This window comes from Juglans microcarpa x Juglans regia, chromosome 6D (assembly GCF_004785595.1).
Source record: "Juglans microcarpa x Juglans regia isolate MS1-56 chromosome 6D, Jm3101_v1.0, whole genome shotgun sequence".
Taxonomy (NCBI): domain Eukaryota; kingdom Viridiplantae; phylum Streptophyta; class Magnoliopsida; order Fagales; family Juglandaceae; genus Juglans; species Juglans microcarpa x Juglans regia.
Genome location: NC_054604.1, coordinates 36,813,444 through 36,833,594, shown reverse-complemented (window position 1 = coordinate 36,833,594; position 20,151 = coordinate 36,813,444). Strand labels below are relative to the sequence as shown.

At 33.8% G+C, this 20,151-nt stretch overlaps 3 protein-coding genes across 6 annotated transcripts; 1 reads left to right on the top strand and 2 right to left on the bottom strand.

Moving 5' to 3' along the window:
- Positions 1–2,133: 2,133 nt before the first annotated feature.
- LOC121235221 lies at positions 2,134–2,835 on the bottom strand. Its single transcript, XM_041131523.1, has 2 exons — positions 2,394–2,835; positions 2,134–2,290 (listed from the first exon to the last, which is right to left on the bottom strand). Exons 1-2 carry the CDS (start codon positions 2,674–2,676, stop codon positions 2,178–2,180), a joined length of 396 nt encoding a protein of 131 aa, XP_040987457.1. The 5' UTR covers positions 2,677–2,835; the 3' UTR covers positions 2,134–2,177.
- Positions 2,836–3,826: 991 nt separating this feature from the next.
- On the top strand, positions 3,827–10,335 carry LOC121235645 (imidazole glycerol phosphate synthase hisHF, chloroplastic). 4 transcript variants are annotated; one of them, XM_041131992.1, is made up of 20 exons: positions 3,827–4,145; positions 4,247–4,329; positions 4,544–4,638; positions 4,730–4,936; positions 5,042–5,145; positions 5,674–5,843; positions 5,944–6,058; positions 6,632–6,687; positions 6,782–6,820; positions 6,920–7,018; positions 7,229–7,291; positions 7,374–7,436; positions 7,540–7,622; positions 7,765–7,873; positions 7,976–8,029; positions 8,293–8,380; positions 8,859–8,896; positions 9,213–9,318; positions 9,767–9,933; positions 10,074–10,335. In XM_041131992.1, exons 1-20 carry the CDS (start codon positions 3,944–3,946, stop codon positions 10,131–10,133), a joined length of 2,001 nt encoding a protein of 666 aa, XP_040987926.1. In that variant the 5' UTR covers positions 3,827–3,943; the 3' UTR covers positions 10,134–10,335. The 4 variants fall into 4 exon arrangements, with proteins under 4 accessions (XP_040987926.1, XP_040987925.1, XP_040987929.1 ...); XM_041131991.1 differs by having other exon boundaries at positions 3,844–4,145; positions 9,198–9,318; XM_041131995.1 differs by lacking the exon at positions 4,730–4,936 and having other exon boundaries at positions 3,850–4,145; positions 9,198–9,318.
- A 1,249-nt stretch (positions 10,336–11,584) lies between these two features.
- On the bottom strand, positions 11,585–18,273 carry LOC121235799 (dihydrolipoyllysine-residue succinyltransferase component of 2-oxoglutarate dehydrogenase complex 2, mitochondrial-like). Its single transcript, XM_041132216.1, has 15 exons — positions 18,141–18,273; positions 17,634–17,699; positions 17,431–17,505; positions 17,029–17,089; positions 16,921–16,948; positions 15,734–15,804; positions 15,042–15,116; positions 14,875–14,930; positions 14,703–14,747; positions 14,296–14,565; positions 14,076–14,170; positions 13,389–13,479; positions 12,950–13,060; positions 12,159–12,353; positions 11,585–11,973 (listed from the first exon to the last, which is right to left on the bottom strand). The coding sequence occupies exons 2-15, from the start codon at positions 17,691–17,693 to the stop codon at positions 11,782–11,784; spliced, it is 1,425 nt and encodes a 474-aa protein (XP_040988150.1). The 5' UTR covers positions 17,694–17,699; positions 18,141–18,273; the 3' UTR covers positions 11,585–11,781.
- Between the last annotated feature and the right edge of the window lie 1,878 nt (positions 18,274–20,151).

Sequence of the window (20,151 nt, the reverse complement as noted above, 5' to 3'; positions counted from 1 at the left end):
TGAGACATAGACCAATCCCACCAGCGATAGTGGATTTACCTAATTATTAAGACTCAGAATGGCCAATGGACCAGAAAATGTATTGGTGAATGCATGAATCTCACCCCTTTATTCTGGCATCCAATATATTGAATATCATGTTATGCATCATTAAACTAGTAATTGTCTCCTCGCTTTAATGCAGAGTGGTTGTAAGCATCTTTCCAACACAGATCTAATCTTTTGACATGTGGAGTGTTATAGATCTTCTCAATAAAATCTCCATGAAATGTTCTGCTCTGCATTATCTTTCCTTTTATAACTTTGAATCTAGGCATTTGACTCTTCTGATTGAAGCAGTGGCAGCCGTAGAAGGGAGAATAGAGGGTGTATAACTCTTAATTCTAATCTAAGCACAAGACTTTAAACAAAGTCAACTTCATTAACAGGTCAACTTCTCTGATCTCTTGTGAACTAAAGAAACTTGCTGTGTGAACAGAAGAGACTTTGGGAACCAAGTTAGAGGTCAATATTATTTAATTTATTTTGACATTTCCGGATAAGTACTAAGTAGGGTCAACATGTTTAGGCCTGCCGAACTTTTTTACCATCATTGGTTGGTGAGTTGACTTTTGCCTAGCCATCTGCATAGCAGAAGGATGCGCGAAATTAGGGGGAAGGCACTAAAAGCAGATCATGTTAGCCGCCGGCGCATGGAGATGGAAAATTGCACCATTTGGAGTAATTATATGTGGATTTTTCATCGTACCAAGCCTTATGATCTTGACTTGGACCTCCAAAAATGGGGATGGAACTTAATTACAGTACTAGTTGTAGCCTTTCAAGATGCCGCTCCGTCTCTTTGGACTTTGGAGCCTCACACGAGGTGGTACTATGTTCATACATGTAAAATGAATCCTGAATTATAAGCAATTTGAGTCAGGTTTCGGAGTTTCCAAGCTATATAATTAATATTTTATAGGCTTCGTCATTCTGAGGACATGGTATTAAGGGTGGTACTTTTCTCTTAAAAATCCCAGTGGTATTTTGTATCAAGAAATTATACACAAAAGTGTATATTGTTAGGCTTCGTTTGCTTCATAAGCTCATCTCAACTCATCATTACAATTTTTTCAAATGTCAATACAAAATATAATAAATAATTCAAAATTTTCAAATCTCAAAATAATAATAATATTTTAACAATATTTTATCATCTCAATTCAACTCAACTCAGTTCAACATCTAAACGTAGCATTAATGGTCGAACTAATAGAGTAATACATTGACGAGTAAAATAAAATTAGGTCCCGTTTGGAAACATAAACAGTTTCATCTTATCTCATCTCATCATTACAATTTTTTCAAATTTCCATACGAAATATAATAAATAATTCAAATTTTTTAAATCTCAAAATAATAATAATATTAAAAAATAATATTCTAATAATATTTTTTTTTATCTAAAATCATCACATCTCATCTTATCTTATCTTACTATTCAAACGAGATTATATCTTCTACCTTAAAATAAATGAGAGTCATGAGACAGGTTTTTCTTTTATTATTATTATATCCCAAAATTTATTATAGTTGAAAATAAAAATATTTTCTATAAAAAATAAGTACTTGATCTGGCCAATCATGTCCGGAAAATAACATAAAATAACGTGTATGTAGAAATATTTTATTCGGTCGGCAAAATAGGTACAAGCTGCTTTGGCCCGTTAAGGAGAAAAAAGAATACACAAGTTAAAATACCAAAACTAACAGCAATATTATACTAATTGATAAGGGATAATCATATATATATATATATATGATATTTAATATTATTATTTTTAAATATTATTCTCCATCAAATTATTGCGATCACACATTCCTCTATCAATCTATGTGATGAACTAGATGTAGATACTCTACATATAAATATATATAAATATATATGTAAATCATCGATCGTATTGTACGAGTGATGATATATTTTTAAAAATGACTACAATCACAAAGAGATTTAACAACATTTATGTACTTTTTATATTTCTACAAGTCCAAAACACTCCATGCAATATGGTGCCTTTCTTATTGTTTCTTATAGAGCCAATTGCATGGCCTTGTTTTGGATTTACATTCGAGCAGCTTAATCTTTATATCTCCTTCTTGGTCTTCTTCCCCACCCCGGCCACTTGCCTTTTGCACTAACCTGCCTGGTGCAATATTATAGCAGCCTCCAAGCTCATCCTCAGTAGATACAGCTCTTTTATAAGATAATATAGTCTGTCTATTATTAGTGCAAGGAATAGAGAGAATCCTGCGTAAACGTTAAAAAAAAATCAACACAGATCATTAAATTAATACTGTTCATGTCTTTCTGCATTTTTCCAGTAGAAAAAAGAGATTTACATGAGTCGTGCCTATAAGAGAGGCTTCCAATTGACGTTGTGCCATAAGAACCTCCTCAGTTGGATTAACCATGCTGGCTTCTGCCGAACGTTTATGGATTATGGTTGCTTGATATATGATGGAGCTAAAGAGCAACGTCATTGTTGCAGCCACGGTATTTGCAACCAAACGACCTCGTCCCTGTTTCAACCGGTCCAAACCCATCATCACCAGCTTCCTTAGTGGGGTTCTGAACAAGAGGGTCAGAATCAATGCCATTTCCGCCAATACAAGCGTAAACATTAGATGAATCATCTTTGCTAATCTCAAACAAACATGATTAGGTTCTTTTCATGTACGTGCAGAATTGATGGCTAGCTTGAAGATGGATTTGATTTAATAAGTGAGCAGCCAGAACACGTATGGTCTTGTGTTACTTTTGGAATCTGCTTTTAGAATTCTTGACATGCATTCTTTGCAGAAGTCGCAAGTTCAACCAAAGAATACCTTCCATCAAGGTACAGGATATCTTTAATCAACGAGCTTCGCAGTAGTCCTCCTCAAAAGTACTGTAATCTCACTACTTCTTTTGTGGCCCGCTCAAGTGTACCGCACAGTATTTTTATTTTTATTTTTTTTCTTTCATTTTTCTTTTTATTTTTTTAATATATTTAAATATTTTTAAAAAATAAAAAAATATACCACTACATTTAAAATCACTTACTTCATCATTCAGTAAAAAAAAAAAAATTGACCAGGCGGTCAAATCGAGCAGTACATTATGAGTGGCAGATTAGCGTTTTTCATATGTATATATACAAGTAATGATACCGATTTTTCATCGTTTTCTCACCACATATTCCACGACATGATACTTAATTATGGGATCTAGACTATTTGTTATATTTTACTTGCGGGCTAATCATTTGATAGCACATCAAGAAATGTTCAAAATATAATGATTAAAATATAATAAATGTTTATTTATATATATATATAGATATGTATATATGCCTTGTTGGCAAGTAATTTGAAGGAGAAATAATAATAGATGATGCCTACAGTTCATAATCCTAAAATACCTTCGAAACTCACAAGATAACACAGGCATGAAGAACAACAATCTCTCTTTAATTTTCATTATTCAAAGAAAAATGATAAAATTATATCAATTGATACATTTTAGCTTATTTATTTAAATGATTGATATATAAAACCATACTTTATCCCTACACGGAATAAGATTCCTCACATCTAACGGTACAGGCTCTATCATAAATAAAAAAGAAAAAAAATAAAAAATAAAAAGGAACAGGCTGAAAATGGATAAATGATGAGTGAGCAATGGGCTTTTCTTAGAAGGATGATCCAATTGAAGGGTGGTCAGATTTAAACTATGGACTGGTCTAGAGTCGTCCCAACAGGTCTAAAAACGCGACGTTCGGCCACTTTTCAAGCCCACCGCGACCCAGAGCTAACAACGGCGCTGTCTCTCTGACTTTATAACCACAGCAGCTCTGTTACTGAACCCCATAGTCCAGACTCTGTAGTGAACAGGCATCTGAACTTTCTAGCTTTGACGATGGAAGCAGCACCATTTGCTTGTTCTTCTTGTCCTTCTTCTTCAGCTTCGTTTTTACCTTCATTCCCTGTAACAGCTCGATCTTTATCTTCCTCTTCATCTCTCTTATTTCGTCGCAATAATTTCCGCAGAAATTGTAATTACTATGCCGCCAAATTCAAATCTCCTAGAAACTTATCGGTCAGAGCCTCTGGAGACTCTGGTACTATCTCTCTCTTACTCGCGCGCGCTCTCTCTCTCATTATGTCTATGTTTTGTGATAATTATTTGTTTTGCTATTTGGTACTTATTTTCTTTTTTCAGTCGTGACTTTGCTTGATTATGGTGCTGGAAATGTTCGTAGCGTGAGGAATGCGATTCGCTATCTGGGCTTTGACATCAAAGATGTAAACTTTTTTCACCTTTTCCTTCAATTCACACCACTTCTCGTTAATTATTACTTTTCTATTGGTTTGTAACTGTGATTCTTGCGGAATTTTATGATTAGCCATGAATTCTTTAACATATAGTAAACCAATAAATCTGGTTTACCGAGAATGGACGTACACAAATCTAAAATGGATGCATATGTTGTAATTCTGTTATAAATTTCAAATGTAGGTACAAACTCCAGAGGACATTTTAAAGGCAGATCGGCTTATTTTTCCGGGTGTTGGAGCATTTGCCGCGGCCATGGATGTTCTGAACAAAAGAGGGTATGTGTTTTTCTATCACTTATTATGGACTGTTTGTCGTGTTCAATTTCTTCCCGTTGCACTGAAGTGGGTTAGTGGCATATACGAGTAGCGGTGGTAATGACTCAAATGTGGGAATTATACTCCTTTTGGGTGTATATTCTGAAAAGTGCCTCAAACTTTCAATTGATCCTTTTTTGGTAAGTGACTACCACAGTAGCTTTACAGAATTCTGCAACGATACCAGTATTTTTGGAACAATTCCCTTGAATAGAAATATAAGGTTGGAGCTAAGTTGTTTTCTTGGGCAATACATAGGGTACGTGTAGTGATACATGCAAGATTGCTTTTGTATTTTGTAATAATGATTAAGTTATGCAAATTGATTTCAGCTCAGTGCTTTTCGTGTTTTGATGTCTTGCAGGATGGCTGAAGCACTATGTACCTATATTGAGAAGGATCGCCCATTTTTGGGCATTTGTCTTGGACTTCAGTTACTTTTTGAGTCCAGTGAGGAGAATGGACCTGGTAATTCATATCTGTAATCATATCAAAGTTTTCTCTTTTTTAGGAGTCGCTTGAACATATATCTAATTTAGAAGCCTATGGAAAAGTGAGGGAAATTACTCATTATGTAATTTATCTATGTTTATTTTTTTCTCACGATAATTATTTCTGGATCATTTTGCATAGGCAGCATCTACAATGTGCAGCGTAGTGGACTTATTATAACAATGATGGTGCCGATGATGTTGATTATGGTGATGGCTTAATATACTCAGTTGTGATGAAAATAAGTAGTAAAAAATGAATAATCTTCTACGACTTACCCAGAGCAAGAAAAAAAACTTCAGATAGTGGGAGCTGTGTGAAGATTTGGAGATGTTGGAATCAGTAAAATAGAGAGGCAAAAACATTATTATTGCTAATATGGGGATAGATTCTCTCTGAATTGAACAGAGTGCATTCTAACTTTCTACGTTTCGTAACTAAAAATAGTCTATACTTCCATCATCCTTTCTTTTAGCATCAATTAACAGCTTTACATCTGCACAGTAAATGGCCTTGGCTTAATACCGGGTGTCGTTGGGCGTTTTGACTCATCCAATGGTTACAGAGTACCCCATATTGGCTGGAATGCTTTGCAGATCAAAACAGACTCTGAAATCTTGGATGATATTGGAAACCACCATGTCTACTTTGTTCATTCTTACCGTGCCATGCCAGTATGTGCTTTATTCTTCTCCTTTTATTGTAGACGGTGCATAATTAACCACAAATACCTTGATTTCCATGTAATTTGAAAAGTGAACTTTTATTTCCCAGTCAGATGTTAACAAAGAGTGGGTATCATCTACCTGCAACTATGGCGTCGATTTTATAGCATCTGTTAGAAGAGGAAATGTGCATGCAGTTCAGTTCCACCCGGAAAAGAGTGGAGGCAAGATATCTTTTACTCTCACCCGTTCTAACTTGTTTTTGTCTCTTTTTTTTCTGGTCTTTACGTGCCTGTTCAATTTGTACAGATTGTAATCTTGCCCATCTTGGCATTTAGGATATTGCTGAAATCTTCCATCTTTTTCTTTAGGAGCAACTTATTTAAGAGGGGGAGAAGTTTGGGGAGCCTTTTTCATGATGTTTTACTTGGGACTTCTTCCTGGAAATGCACTTTGAAAGATATGGGGGGAGATAAGACCTCAAGGCTTCACCTCTTTAAAAAAAAAAAAAAAAAAACAGAGAGAGAGAGTTGTATTTGCATAAGAAATTAGTTTCATTTCCTAAGCGTTAAAAAACAACTTTCTTTCCCACATTGTTTCCAAGATCCGATCCAAGTGTAAAATGTCTTCCCTGGGTTTAGATAGTGAATTCTCCCAGATATGCTCCACTATATGATTACCAAATAGTTTTGGGTGCAAATCTCATATCCTTATATGGATTAAAAGATGGTTTTGATGAGTGATAAATGTATTGATCTTTCCATTGACATCGGTAATACTTGAAATAAATTTTTCAGATGTTGGTCTTTCGATATTGAGAAGATTCTTGTATCCTAAGTCAACCATAATGACGGTAGCCTTCGTACTTTTGATGTTTATGCATCTCATTTGTTTCTCAACCTCTCGGTTAAACTATTTAACATCCTCAAATGTTGATGTGAAGACAGAAGCCTACTGAAGGGAAAGCTTCAAAACTTGCAAAAAGGGTAATAGTAGTTGAACCTAAACCTTTTCCTTTTCGGGCTATGCTATCACATTATAATTTTGATATTTTGACAAAAGGGTCCATGCTTAATTATGTCTAGGTAATTGCCTGCCTTGATGTGAGGACAAATGATGAAGGAGATCTTGTTGTAACCAAAGGGGACCAATATGACGTGAGAGAGCATACAAAAGAGAATGAGGTATTGGGATTTTTTTTATATATGATTGGTGGTTATGGACACCGGCACTCAATGAGTCATTATCAAAGTGAAGAGAAGTAATTCAACCATTACTGAAGCTGCCTCTTCCTCCCTCTTAAATCAGTTGTGTTTTGCTATAATGTAATCACAATGTTCTAAACTTTTGTCTTATCCCAAAAAAAAAAAAAAAAAAATCCTGAACTTCTATAGGTGAGAAACCTTGGCAAACCAGTTGAGCTTGCTGGACAGTATTACAAAGATGGGGCTGATGAGGTAGGATTTGAACAGAATCGAGTGCTTATTCTTTGTTCTGTTCAGCATAGATTCTAAATCAAGTGTCAAAATTAAACGGCAGGTTACTTTTTTGAACATTACCGGTTTCAGAGACTTCCCTCTAGGCGATTTGCCAATGCTGCAGGTCTGTCACTGTCCAACATTAATCTTTTGATGTGAACCTATAAAAAGTAATTTTGTCTTTACTACAAACCCTACATGTTGATTCTGTTTTCTTGCTATTGTAGGTATTGAGATACACTTCAGAAAATGTTTTTGTACCGTTGACTGTTGGTGGTGGCATTAGAGATTTCACAGATGCAAATGGCAGGTACTTAGTGTTATGATTATATATTTCACTTTCCATAAGATTCTTTGGAAATGATCTTAATATGTAGTTGTAAATAATTATTATTTGACCATTCACAGTGTAGTGAAGTCTTGAATTACAACGAATTCTTTTTCTTTTGAAGGCACTATACTAGTTTGGAAGTTGCTTCAGAATATTTCAGATCTGGGGCTGATAAAATTTCCATTGGAAGTGATGCCGTATATGCCGCAGAAGAATATCTAAGAACTGGAGTATGCCTCCCATTATTTAATTCCTTAACAGATATATGCATGCCTATGCATATGGCTGTGCATGTGTATCCCTTCTAATAATTTTGGACCCTTTTATTTCAGGTAAAGACTGGAAAGAGTAGCTTAGAGCAGATATCTAGGGTTTATGGAAATCAGGTACTTATGTCTCCATTGTTGATGCATGCATGTCCATACCTCTCTTCCATGTATGTACATTTTCTGAGGCTAATCTGCACAAGTCAGACAAAAAATATCCTCAGCAGACTAATTCCACATTTAATCAATCTGATGATTTTTCTGCATTTCTTTGTATGTATTCTTTAAGATGATCTATAAAGGTAACATGGAAAGGGAAGAGAAATGAAAATTTTTTGATTGGGGTTGCTTTTATAGTCAGCTATTATTTATTCACTTTTCAGGCAGTAGTTGTAAGTATTGATCCTCGTAGGGTGTACCTCAAGAATCCCAATGATGTGGAGTTCAAGGCTGTAAGGTTGACAAAGTCAGGTAAAAGGAAATGAATTAAGATTTTTTTTAAAGTTTTTTTGTTCTCAGTTTGCTATATAAATTCAAAATTTCACTGCATGCTCAGAAAATCTGATATGGGTTTGTACATCCTAGTGCTAGATTGGATCCCCTTGTCTGGAATGGTGTTGGTACAAAATTTTGCAAGTCTTCCTAGGAAACTGCTAGTCAACATTATTATTATTTTTTATAAGTAACTGCTAGTCAACATTATTGGTGTACCTAGTAGATTCTTTATCAAATTGCGTGGTTAAAATGATTAGTTTTCACTGGGGAAAAAGGAAACTTGGTATTCTTAACACTTTCTCTGCACCCCATGGTGTGGTGGGATTGTTAGTTTCCATTTCTGGTGGAAGCTATGTCCATGCTTTAGAGTGAGCTGGTCCAAATGGAGAAGAAATCCTTCTTTTTTCATAATTTGCCAAGGTTGTTTATAACCATCTTTCTTATGTTGGTTTAGGTCCAAATGGAGAAGAGTATGCCTGGTATCAGTGTACGGTAAGCCTACTTTTCTTTCTGCATGAGTGCACTCTTTGGTGAGACATTTCAACCCTGAAATGTGTTAATGAACTAGCTATCAGGCATGATTTTTGCTTCATTCCAATTGGCCTCAATCTATCAGGCTATCACTATGCCATAACACCAGCACTACTAAGTGTCTTCATTGGTGATGGTACAGTGGCATTTGTAGTTTGTGAATACTGCGTGTTTATGTCATTGTACATGGCAATTATAAATTTTTGCCGGGCTGCTTCCATCTTTATAGATTTTTTTTTTTAAATCTAGTAAACAACTTTAGTTGTTTGTTAATAAGGTGAATGGTGGGCGAGAAGGTCGACCGATTGGAGCTTATGAACTTGCCAAAGCAGTTGAAGAGCTGGGAGCTGGAGAAATACTACTAAACTGCATTGATTGTGATGGTGAATCTAACTCTTGTTCATTTATAAAATCCCCCCATTATTATGATTTCGAGTATCAAATCACCATTTGAGTGCCTTTTTCCTTCATTGATATTTACAATATATATTTATGTGTTATGCCGATCCCATTTTTAAAAAACAGATTGTAGTTTTGCAAAGATTTCAAAATGGAAGTTTCTTGGAGGTTTGGAGAAATGTTTTAAGATTTTATGTTCATTCTGTAAGTTTTATTCAAAACTATTTCTCTAATACCCCTGATCCTTTCATAGAAAATTTTGAACGGTTCTAATACCATGAACATCCTTTAATATACATGTGGTTGTTGATATCTTTAGAGTGATTTGATCAATGTATCAGATGGAAGTTCTATTAGCAACATTCATAATTGTGATTGGTTCAGTCGTAAATTACTTTTCCCCGTTTCATGGTTAAGTTTCCTCCTTTTCAGGTCAAGGGAAAGGTTTTGATATAGATCTAATAAAGTTGATCTCAGACGCTGTGAACATCCCTGTGATTGCAAGTAGTGGCGCTGGTGCAACTGATCACTTCTCAGAGGTGTTCATGAAAACAAGTGCATCTGCTGCCCTTGCTGCAGGCATCTTCCATAGGAAGGAGGTACAACTGTACAAATGTTTCTTTTGACTTTATTTATAACAACTATACAAAAGGCATCTTCCTCCTTTTACCTGCAATAATGGTTCATATTATCTGATATATATATATATATATATATATATATATGGGGGTTGCTGCAGGTGCCTCTTCAGTCTGTTAAAGAGCATTTGTCGAAGGAAGGCATAGAGGTCAGAATCTAATCCAATCTTTGAGAAGAGTTGAGTAGTCTGTAGGGGACTTTGAGGCTATAATTGGAAATGTGTTGTATTCCTCCTTGATTATTAAGCTATCGCGGACCAATCAATGCAGTAGTTTGAAGATTTTTGCTTCTGTAATCTTCAGTATGATTTAAAAATGTTAGTTGCAGATTTCAAAAGATAAAAATAAAAAATATTAGTTGCCAAGTTCCTTTTATTACACGATTCACTTTTGTCACTTCCCTTCTCTATACGGCTGGGGAACTTTGCAAGAAGGAAAAGCATGATTTGTAATTGAAAACCTTGTGGAAAAGACAAGTTGCAAGCCTATACAAAAAGGGTTGTTCATGAAAAACTCGAGCTTAACTTATATAAGTTTGGTTCATTTAATAAATGAAAGTTTGAACCAAAAGTTTAGGATCGTTTATTAAACATATCAAACTCCTATAAGTTCTACCCGTTAATTTCGTAATTATTTTTTCTTATAGTATTATATATAATTTTTTTAATAAGTATTTAGAATATAAGAAGGAATGATTTTCTAATGAGGCTAATTTTTTTAATAAGTATTTAGATTATATGAGGGAATGATTCTCTAATGAGTCTTAAATCATTTTCTAACGACAAGTTGTTTTATTAGGCCCGTGTAAAACGTGCCAATCCACAAGTATTAGTCTCGTTTAGATTAAGAATGTGTTTTATATTATCTCATTATTACAACTTTTTTAGATTTTTATATAAAATATAATAAATAATTCAATTTTTTTAAATCTTAAAATAATAATAATATTCTAACAATATTTTTTTTAACTTTTAACTTTTATCTAAAATCATCTCATCTCAATCCAAATTAGAATTTATATATGACTCAAAATACCATGCATTCATAATTTCTCGACCACCTAACGCCTCTGTTTCGCCAGCTTATTACCAAAATATAAATATTGGTTTTCTATTCCTTTTGGTTTTATTATTCTTTGCTTTATTTGGGAACTTATGGGCTGGTTTAGATTTAGAAATAAGATGAAAAAGATAGTTTTAAATAAAATATGATAGTTAAAAAAATATTGTTAAAATATTATTTTTTAATATTATTATTAATTTGGAATTTAAAAAAATTGAATTAAAATTTGAAAAAATTAAATTATTTATTATATTTTATATAAAAATTTAAAAAATTTGAAATAACATAAAATACTTTTTGAATCCAAACGGGCCTTCAGAAGTAGGTTTGGATCAAGAGCCGGCTTCCAAACAATACTGCCAGGACATAAAAAAAAAAAAAAAAAAATGAGCTTCGGTTCTACCGAAAACATCCACATATTTCAAAGCCAAAAGAACATTGATGAGTTTCGTACATTTATTTTGGGATGATTCCATAAAATATGATTCTTATACTAGTTCCGTACAAGTTTTTTTTGGCCAGAACTTAGTATCCCTGTTCAACACAAACATAACAGAAAAATCTCATTTCCAATTTAAGTATATAAAGCCGCATATGTAGAACCCACTATTGGGGTCAAGCTAACCAATGAGACCTACAAAACTTGAATATGGGGAAATTTACTTTTGTTTTTATATAAATTCAAATTGTATCCAATTCAAGGTATACCCGAAAACAATGATCATATACCAGGCTGCAGTTAGGTGCTCATACGTCAAGAAGCAGCCTGCGAGGATCCTCTACAACATCTTTGATACGACGCAAGAAGAAAACTGCCTCTCTTCCATCAATCAACCTATGATCGTAGGTTAGAGCTATGTACATCATTGGCCTTGGGACTATGTTGCCTCCAACAACCATGGGACGGGTCACTATCGAGTGCATACCCAATATTGCCGACTGCAAATGAAAGGTTCATAATTGTGAAACTCTCTTTTTGACCACATAAAAAAGTAGCTGACTAGAAAGAAGGCAGATACAAAGGAAAGGCATGTACACACTACGAACGCCCAATAGACACAGGAGGAAAAGCTAATTATAATAAATTAAAAATCATCAAACTTCTTGTTATTAATCGCACATACCTGAGGGGGATTGATGATGGGGGTACTCAAAAGGCTTCCATAAACACCACCATTAGATATTGTAAATGAACCTCCGGCCATCTCATCAATAGATAGAGATCCATCATTTGCCTTCTTCGCTAGTGTGTTGATCTCCTTCTCGATCTCAGCAAAGTTCATTTTATCAGCATTGCGGATAACTGGCACAACAAGGCCCTAGAACGAGAAAATTTGAATATACTTAAGTAGCAATTAACATATACAAGGTTTATGATTGGAGACGGTGACATTCCTACTAAGTAAGAAGCTCCCTATGGTGCTTTCAATCTATTCATGTATTCATAGTATACATTCCGGGTGAATAAGTATTCATGCCAGAGAGGATTTTATGAAAAAACTGGGGATGTTTGGATTCAAAGACACTCTTAACGCATCTCATCTCATCATTACAACTTTTCCAAACTTTCAAACAAAATATAATAAACAATTCAATTTTTTCAAATTTCAAAACAAAAATTATATTCTAACAATATTTTATTCAACTTTCTGATCTCATCTCAACTCACTATCCAAACCTCCCCTTATCTCAGCTACGGCCCTATGATCTAACATAGCTTATGGATCACCATTTTATAATTTCACTTATTCAAACAAGGCAGCACAGCTATATGCAAAAAAGATTCAAGAAAGAATTAAAATCATATTATCTAATAACTAATTGAAAATTTACTTAAGGACAAAAAGAAAAGTATAGAAACGAAGGTGACCATTATATATTCAATAGCCAATATAACATAGAAATGATGACAAACCTTTGGTGTACCAACGGCTATACTAATATCTATGTAATCTCTATATATGATATCATCCCCATCAATGACGGCATTTATAATAGGCTGATTTTGGAGCCCACTGACAGCAGCCTGAAATATGAGGAGAAAAAGAATAAAATAAATTTAAGTAGTTTTTTTGGTAAGTAAAAGATGTTTAAAATCCACACATGTATAAAAAGTTTCATACTTTTTTTTTTTTTATAAGTAATCAATAATATATTAATAGAGATAGGCAAAGTCCAAGTATACAAGATGGTATACAAGAGATAGGACTTATCTAGGTTGAAGTAAGGGAAACTAAAAAGTCATGAAAATTCAGGCCATTAAAATCTAAAGCAATGGCCCATAGAAATAAAGTACTGAAAAATAGAGTTCTAAGTTCCTCCGAAGACCGCTCCTTGTCTTCGAAGTTTCATACCTTCACAAATCCCGACATAAATCCCAACTTGACTCCATGCTTTTCAACAAAAGCTTCTTTGTAATCAGATCGGAGCTTCATCAAATTTGTCCTACAAGAAGCAGCAATCAGTTAGCTGAAGGAGTAGAGCAGGAGTGCACAAAACCCGTGACACGTAAATATAAAAGTAGTCCATTAATACTTTAAATATTTAGTTATTTTCTTTCTCTCTTATTGTTATAGTTGTCAGTAATTTGATTGAAAACAGGGGATTAATCATCAACTAAAAGAGAAACTTTCTGTGTTACAAGCCAATAAATAGTTGGGAACTAAGTTCTCTGAGCACCAGGTTTCAAACCCAGATTAGCATGCTAAAAACCAACCCAAAATCCATTCGTTTATTCATGTTATTTAGTAGCTTGAATGAGCTGCAAACTCCAACACTGTTAATTTAAAATAATTGCACATGTACAGATAAAATATAGGCATAATTAACTTATCTAATAATCTCACTGAATTAAGCCTACTTTTTCCGTTATTTATATCAATGCAAACAGAGAAAATAAGATTCAATCCCAATCAGTTCAATTCCAGGTTGAGCATAGTCAGACCAACTCAATAAATAAATGGCCCTACTACCAGCAAAGCCTAAAATCAGGGGAAACTCACATATGCTTTCAGTACACATCACAATTCAATTGTACTTACATATCAACCTCATTGAATGTTGTCAACATTGCAAATGTGTTTTGAGAATCTTTCAGTCGTGTAGCAACCCGTTTTCGGAGTCTCGTCATGGGAACCTGCAATTGGGCAGGTTCTATACAATTTAGGAAGACACACTTCTTTCTTTACATCAAATATTATACACAATAAGAAAACATTCCAAGAACAGCATTTTTGGTACTGTGAAAAGGAAAATACTTACTCTTCTTTCCCTTTCTTTAGGGGGCAGCTGAGGTTCTGTAGCTGCATGTTTGGGAGGTGGTGAGGAAGATGATTTTGGCTTTTCAGTAACAGGAGCAGTTTCCAATTTCTGCTTTTGCTTCTCAATCTTTTCAGTAGGGGGAGACAGTGAAGAAGCAGCTTTCTCTGATGTCTTCTCAGATGGAGCGACCTGAGCTACACCTTCAGCAGACTTTGAAATCACAGCAATCTTTGTACCAGGTTCCATGGTATCCCCTTCCTTGGCTACAAACTGCCAACATTTAAATTAAATTCAGAAGCCAAGACAAGCATTCAAATTGTATCTGTTTCTGAGAAGCAAAGAAATAGCAGTCATGCACTCACTTGTAAAAGTAGCTAATAAGAAAAATCAAGCCGCTATCATCTAACCTTTTGGATCACACCCGCTTCAGGACTAGCAACATCAATTGTCACCTGATGGAAGATTTAAGAGATTCAAGTATCAAAATCATATCCCTGATTACCGTTCCATGGGAAGAAAATAACAATTTGTGACTGTAGAAAGATTCAAACACAGTTAAACATTTCATCCCATGAGCACCTTATCTGTTTCAATTTGAGCAATCGGTTCATCTACTTCTACCTTGTCACCAGGATCTGCTCTCAAAATACAAGTAGAACATACAATTAATTGCTAAACTCACAAAGAATGAAAATGAATATTTTAGTAAATGAAAGAATTGGGAAGCTAATACTTGGACAACATACTCTTCAAAAACTTTGCCAGAGTCCCATCAGTGATGGATTCACCCATGAAAGGGACGACAGCATCAATCAAATCCCCTTAATCACACAAAAATATGAGAAGTTATCATATATAACAACAATAAAAGACATACAAGCAACGGAAGTTTAGAAACTCTCCAAGATTGACACTCTCAAGTGGTGCAGTGTAAATATCAGGATTCTACACTCTCCAAGGCAAGGACCATAATTTTATTTTTGGCACTAGTTGTTCAGTTGTTCCATCAAATATTTTTTGGTCTTGACTCAATAGGTTTCGACAATCGGTCATGCATACAAGCTTCCTGACAAAGACTGGCCATTCAATATCAAACTTCTAGATGAAAGAAAAAAATGCAAGGAGTACTTGGGCTATGCCTATCCTTATTAATACTACCGTTTACTTATAAAAAAAAAAAATTGCAAGGACGAGACATCACCTAGCACAATAATCCAATTGGCCAATTTCTCATTAAGAAATGATTTTATTTAACAACATTTATAGGTGATGTACTGCTTCTCCAAATAACAAAGTCTACCTCCTAATTTTGGCAACAATAAAATTATTCCAAAAGGAGGCAAGGTACATATCAATCCTTCAACAATAGCAGATGTAAAGAACACTATAATATGAACCAATCAAGAAAATCTCCAGGAGAAACGTGTCAATATCACACCATTGTCTGAAGAGAATGGCCTACTCCAAATTTGCATTGTAGCTTCTCGCTGAATCCCAGCAACAACTTCCCTGTACCCCACAAAAGTTCAAAGAAAAAAAATCCTTATAGGAAGAAACCAAGAGTAGCAGTTCAGCTTGCAGAAAAATTATTTATTTGAGTCCTCCTTTAACAATAGAAACTTTAAGAATTCTGTTCACATATGATTATAATCAGGAAACAAATCCTGTCCACCCTCATTGGGTCATGGAATCTCAAAAACCAGTCAGGAGTGTATTGGAAATTTTTAATCAAGGCAAGTCTCCAAAGAAGTTTATTCTGGGCAACACATATTAGCGGCTGCATTATTTATTACCTTCCACACACAACTTCTTACACTACAGATTATGCAAGTGTGTACAAACATAGTTTTTTTTAACTTTTACTACGGCCCCAAGCCCATCACATTACCGTTCACTTTATTAATCCTCAGAACACAACTAGGGGCTGGCTCAAGTGGTAAAGGCAGTGTTTTGAATTTCGTACCGTACCGGCCGGTACGGCCGATATTTTTCGTACCGGCCGGTACAGGTACTATACCCATTTCGTACTAGCCCAAATACCGGCCGTACCGGCCTCAATTTCGGCATGTACCGGCCTATATTTCGGCCTGTGTTTTTTTTTTTTTTTTCATTTTTTCAAACTACAAGCTTATTTTTTAACCCACAATTCAGACTAGACTATTTATAATTTATATATATGTATTTATATATAATTTATTTATATATAGACTATTATTTTGGAATATAATTTTTATATATATTTATATATATAATTTATTTATATATCGACTATCCCGAAACGCTATTCCAAAACGTTATCCCGAAACGGTACCGGTACCGAAATATTTTGTTCCAGTGCCTTGACCGGTACGGCGTCCGGTACGGTATTCAAAACATTGGGTAAAGGCCTTGAGCTTGGTGGTATGCTCCCCCCAAGTCTAAGGTTCAAATCTTCTTGGGTGCAAACAATCTCTAGGGGCCATCGGACTAAGGGATTTTTCCCTTGAATTACCCGAGTTGCACTTGCGGGAAACTCCACCCCTAAGATTAGTCAGGACATAGTTTCCGGACACCCAGTGCCAACAAAAAAAATTAATCCTAATGACACAACTTAAATTAGTGAAGTGATAGAATGGAGTCACTAACCTTGTTGGCCTTAAACTAACGGCACAACCTGTAATGACAACAAATTGTTAAAGGCACTAATCAAAGAAAATGAGGTGATGAAATGACATAAAAAACACAAAAGATTACTTGATAAAATGAGGTGACAAAAATCCCGGACATGCCCAATTCCTCTTGGCTGAAGCAAAATCTGCTCGAACAATCGAAAAATAGTTCTTGGGATCTCTCTAGGAAAATAATTGGAAAGATAACACCATAATTATCAATACTAATTTGCAGGAAGGAAAAATATAATAGCTAAATATCTAATAAATCAATCATGGCTGAAATATAATAAAATAAACCTCAGAAATCAAACATCGCCCATGCCAAAACAACATATCACTAGCACATGTTGCCATGAATTTCAATTTCTTCACAAACGAAACATATCGCTGTTTTTAGTTTCTATGGATTGAACTACAGACACCATGAACGATTAGAGTTGATAATAAAATTTAAGAGAAATAGCAGCTGCAAAGAGATAAGTACCTTTTTCTCCACAATGGAAGAAAATTTAGAAGTAAACTCCACAAACCGACCCACCCGCAATGACTGCCCCAAAAACTGAAACACGGAAGCACATTGGATTTGAAAAATGAGTCAAACTCTACGCAATGACCCGAACTATAAAAGGAAAAACCATAACAAGGAGTTATGAATTAAGAAATGACAGCAACATTGACGGCTGTTACCGAAGCAGATGAGCCACCGCAAGAGACTCTTCGACTTATCGCACCCAACATCATTTGCATTGATCTCTGTTTTCAGAGTAAACGAGTTTATCAACATCGATGAAAATATAAACACAAGCTCATAAGAAATGAACATGTGCCTATCTATAAGTATATGTGAATATATAAATGACTTCTATTTATTTATTTTTTAAATAATGTAAAGGATTATTGTCGTACTGTTTAGTTGCCGAGGAAACGTAGGAACATGAAATAAATCGAAAGTTAGAATCTGAAATCTTCCAATTTATGAAAAGAAAAGCCTTCTCAATCGAAACCGCGCATATGAACTGTCCGGTTTAGCTGAGGTATAACTTTTTCCACTTAAAAGAAACGAAAAAATAAATAAATTTTTTAATTTTTCCTCAGTTTCTTATTGGTAACCAAACAGGGGAATAAGAGAATAAAAACCATAGCAGTATTGCATAAAACAATGCCAGAGAGAATGAGTGATTCTATAGGCTCGACCTGATTGAAAAATACCGAGATTTCTTCGGATGCAGTGGATCAAAGATAGGGTTTCCACACGCACAGAGAGTCAGCCGCGAAGCTGTACTGCAGTTCAAGCACGTCTGCCCATTCCGCGTATCCTTTATTTTTCTCTTTTAGCTTTCGTTTGGAAGCTTACCAGTTACCATCCTAATAATATATTTAATTTTTAATAAATTAAGATTATAATATATTATAAGAATATTATTATTCCACAAAAATGCCATCCATTTAAAATAAGATTGAAAGAAACCGTTGTGCATTTTTTATAAACAAAAAAGTGATGACAACAAATTGTGTTATTATAAATAAAATAGTTTTTTAATCTTTTGAAATTATAATAGGGAGTGATGAAAAAATATTATAATAATAATAATAATAATATTTTTTTTATTCAAGAGTAATATTAATAGATTTAGGATTGTAGTTTTGTTATTTCAATTCCCTATATTTCACAAAAGAGAAGCCTTAACAAATAAAAATAAGTGTATTTGTAACGAAATTATTTTCATCAATCACTACTCACCATCCCACATTCTTACTCCTACACTCTATAAAAAAATTATAAGTATGAAGTGTGAGAATTAATAATGACTGATGCATAGCATTCCTCGTTTGAAACATCACCAGTATTATATCTAGACAACATTATTGATGTGGTAGGCACGTGTCAATAAAACAGATTTAAAATTCAAGGATTGAGCTAGAACATAGTACACATATATCACATTATTGATACCACCTGAGTGTTACATTGATAATGTCACAATTAATATTAATGTACGTGCCCCATACAAATTTTGATGAGAGATGATAGCTTACAATCCAACTACAATTTATCATAAAATAATAATTTTTTTATTAATTTCAAACACATCAAAGCAAAATTAAAATTAAAATAAATATTTTTAAAAAGTATATTATTTTATTAGAAAGTTGTAGAAAAATTGTAAAGGATAGTTATTTTTATCATTTTCCAACTTTGATAACCAGCCTTCAAATAGGTTTACAGATCATAAACTATCACAAGCAAAACTCGGCAATAAACAAAGAGTCATGCTACTACCTCCCATAATTAATATCATCCACTTTATCCCTTTGAATGTAGTGTTATGTGGTTTATTACAAAAATTTAAAAATTTAAAACTCAAACGTAAGAAGTCTGAGGAAATTTTAGCATTTTTAGGAGATATGATAAGGAATGATATGAGATGATAATTTTATGAATAATAGGGAAATAATTTAAATTAAATATTTATTGGGTTTTAAAAAATAAGAAATAACAAGTTGAATAAAAAATATTATAAAATTAAAATATTATTATAATATAATTTTGTATCGAGATTTTAAAATTTTGAATTTTTTTTTTTAATTTGAGAAAGTTATAGTGATTAATTTGAAGGTGTTTATATTTGAATGATATTTAGGAAGTAAATGATATGTGATGAGATAAGATGAGATAAAATATAAATTATTTTAAAATTATATCTAGCACTCCTATTGGAATAGTCAAAGCCAAACCCAAGTTTTTAAATTTTAAATTTTATCATATTTTCAATTATCATTTAATGCTAATAAGCACAAACGTCTAATTAAACTCATCTAAAATTATATATAAATATCTTAATTACAAATCAAAATTTATTTATTTTCCATCTAACTATATGTTTTTGAACTAGGAAGTATTTGAAAAATAACAAGCTATTCGATACACACACATTATGGCCTTAAAAACTGCCCTGACAACAACAACCACATAACTAAAGGGATCCCAGTCTCAAGATAGATTCCCTGCCGACGAGATTTGGGTTGGTGGTGCGGTGGCGGAGCTCCTTGGTCGAACAAGAGTCATGAGGAAGAAAGTTTCTCCTTTTTTGAGAAAGAAATTAACGGAATGATATTTGAAATGGGAAACATTGAGAGAGGAGAGACGTCGAGAGAAAGAGAGAATGTGTCAAAATTAATAATAAAAAAATATTTGATTCATCTA